General features: G+C 42.2%; 1 protein-coding gene across 1 annotated transcript; it reads left to right on the top strand.

Moving 5' to 3' along the window:
* Positions 1-396: 396 nt before the first annotated feature.
* Positions 397-2,385, top strand: LOC110709500. Its single transcript, XM_021887721.1, has one exon. The coding sequence runs from the start codon at positions 397-399 to the stop codon at positions 2,383-2,385; it is 1,989 nt and encodes a 662-aa protein (XP_021743413.1).
* The last annotated feature ends 220 nt before the right edge of the window (positions 2,386-2,605 follow it).

Below are 2,605 nucleotides of genomic sequence, written 5' to 3'. Positions count from 1 at the left end.
CAATCACCGCTTATTCCCGTTGATCCAGAGCTAAATAGGAGTTTGAGAAACGTGAGGAAACTCTTGCACGGCACACCCGAGTTTTCCATTGTATATTCGGATTCCGATCCGAAAGAGGTTTTTGGAACTAACAAAGAATATAACATGGTAGAGAATCCTCCACAACCTCTGCTACGAGACTATGACCACCCAACGCATTCCAACTTCGAAGTGGCATATCTCTCCCCACCACAAATGCAAACAACTTCGAGCTTTCACCTCAACTCATCCGTATGATTCAAAGCGATCAATTCGGAGGTAGTCCTCATGAGTGTCCTTTTGCTCATTTGGACAACTTTCTTGAGTTGTGTACAACCATCAAGCAAAACAACATTTCGGAAGAGTTCATCCGTATGCATGCACATGTTTCAATTCTCCCTCCGTGATAAAGCAAAGCATTGGTTGACAACGGTTGAAGAGGGATCATTGAGTACATGGGACGAAGTCACTAGAGCCTTTCTTGGAAAGTATTGTCCTCCGGAAAAGACCGCCGAATTAAGAAGAAAGATCACTAATTTCAATCAAGACATTGATGAAACATTGAGTGAAGCTTGGGAGCGTTTCAAAGATTACACAAGGAAATGCCCCCACCATGGTTTTACATCATGGATCATTGTACAAAGCTTCTCTGACGGTCTTACTCCTATTTCAAGGGCCAACCTTGATTCTGGGGCCGGTGGTAGCCTCAAAAAGCTATATGTGGATGATGCATATAAGATGATTGAGGAAGTGGCCAAGCATTATGCATATGGAAGTGATCGAAGGGAACCTCAAACAAAGAAGGGCGGAATTCATGATCTTAGTGCAATAGATCTTATTGCATCAAAGTTCGATATGCTAGCTCACAAGCTAGATCAAGCCACCCTCACACCATCATGCTCTTCCTCACAAGTCATGTCTTGTGAGACTTGTGGAGGAAATGATCACTTGTCTTCTTATTGCAACTCAACAAATCAAGAGCAAGCGGCGGCAATTGGGCAAAGAAATGAGCAATACTCCCGATCCTACAACCAAAGTTGGAAACCCCAACAAAACACGGGATGGAAGCAACACAACCAAGGCCCCCCACAAAACAACTACAACCAAAACCAAAACCAACCTCAAAACCACTACAACCAATCCCATTCTCAAAATCAACAAGCTCCATACCGCCACCCTAACCAAAGGGATCAAAACCATCAAAGATCACAATATAACCAACCCACTCCTCCTCCTCCACCTCCTCAAAAGACTAGCCTTGAATCCGTTCTTGAAACTTTCATGGCACAACAAATAAGGAGGAATGCATATGTGAATGCAAACATTCGACAACTTCAAGCGCACAATAAGATAATGGAGAGCCAATTGGCTCAAATTGCACAACAAGTTGGAAGTTCATCCTCCAATCCTAGTGGTCACTTTCCAAGCTCAACGGTAGTGAACCTAAAGGAGCAAGCTAAGGCTATTACTTTGAGATCGGGAAGAGGTTATGAGGGCCCGGTTATGAGTGAAGAAGAGCCACAAAAGACAGATGAGGGAGTTGTGGTAAGAGGTGAGGATGATTTTGAAAATGAAATAGTTGAAATTGAGAGAAAAGAGAAACAAAAGAGTGATGAGGGAGCCACAAAGAAAGATGAGGGAGATGAAGAAAGAATAGAAAAGCCCCCTATGAGAGTATATAAGCCCCCCATTCCGTTTCCTCATAGAATTGTAGAGAAAAAGTTGAATGAGAATATTTCAAAATTTCTTAAAGTCATGAGAGGACTTCAAGTGAACATCCCATTTCTTCATGCTATGTCACAAATGCCTACCAATGCAAAATTTTTGAAGGATCTTCTATCCAACAAGAGTAGGTGTGAAGAGAGTGCAACCATCTCCCTTCCTAAGGAGGTGAGTGCAATCATTCAAAACAAGCTTCCCCAAAAGCTTGGTGACCCCGGTAACTATGCAATACCGGTGAAGATTGGAGATTTGGAAGCTATGGATGCTTTGTGTGATCTTGGGGCAAGTGTGATCTTGATGCCCTATTCTATTGCAAAGAGCTTGAAAGTTGGAGACTTAAAACCAACAAGAATGTCCTTACAACTAGCCGACCGCACGATTAAGCTACCTTTGGGGATTCTTGAAGATGTGCCGATTCAAGTTGGAAGAGTATTTGTTCCATGTGATTTTGTGGCTATGGAAATGGAAGAAGATACAAGAGTACCCCTCATTTTGGGGAGAAAATTTTTGAACATCGCAGGAGTGGTGATTGATATGAAAGAAGGAAGATTGACTTTCAATGTGGGAGATGAGAAAATTTCATTTTCATTCTTACAAACTTTGAAGAAGCCATTGATTGATGAAGTTCATAGAATTGACACATAGGAGAGGGACTTAGAAGAGAACCGAGAAAGATTGTATGAAAGAGATCCTTTACAAGCTACCCTAACGGAAAGCTTAGTTGAGGAGGGTGAAGAAGCAAAAGGGTATGATCTCTTACTCAACCAACCTTTAGTCCACGATGTGATGAAATTTGAAGTGCTTAACGTGGAAGCAAAAGAGGAGAGGACTACTCCTCCTCCTAAGGTTGAACTTAAACCCCTTC

This window comes from Chenopodium quinoa, unplaced genomic scaffold (assembly GCF_001683475.1).
Source record: "Chenopodium quinoa cultivar QQ74 unplaced genomic scaffold, ASM168347v1, whole genome shotgun sequence".
Lineage (NCBI taxonomy): Eukaryota > Viridiplantae > Streptophyta > Magnoliopsida > Caryophyllales > Amaranthaceae > Chenopodium > Chenopodium quinoa.
Note: the sequence above shows the minus strand (reverse complement) of the source record. Positions and strands in the feature narration are given on the sequence as shown.

Coding starts and splice junctions, on each gene's coding strand:
- LOC110709500 (XM_021887721.1), top strand. CDS start 397: ATGCACATGTTTCAATTCTCCCTCCGTGATAAAGCAAAGCATTGGTTG.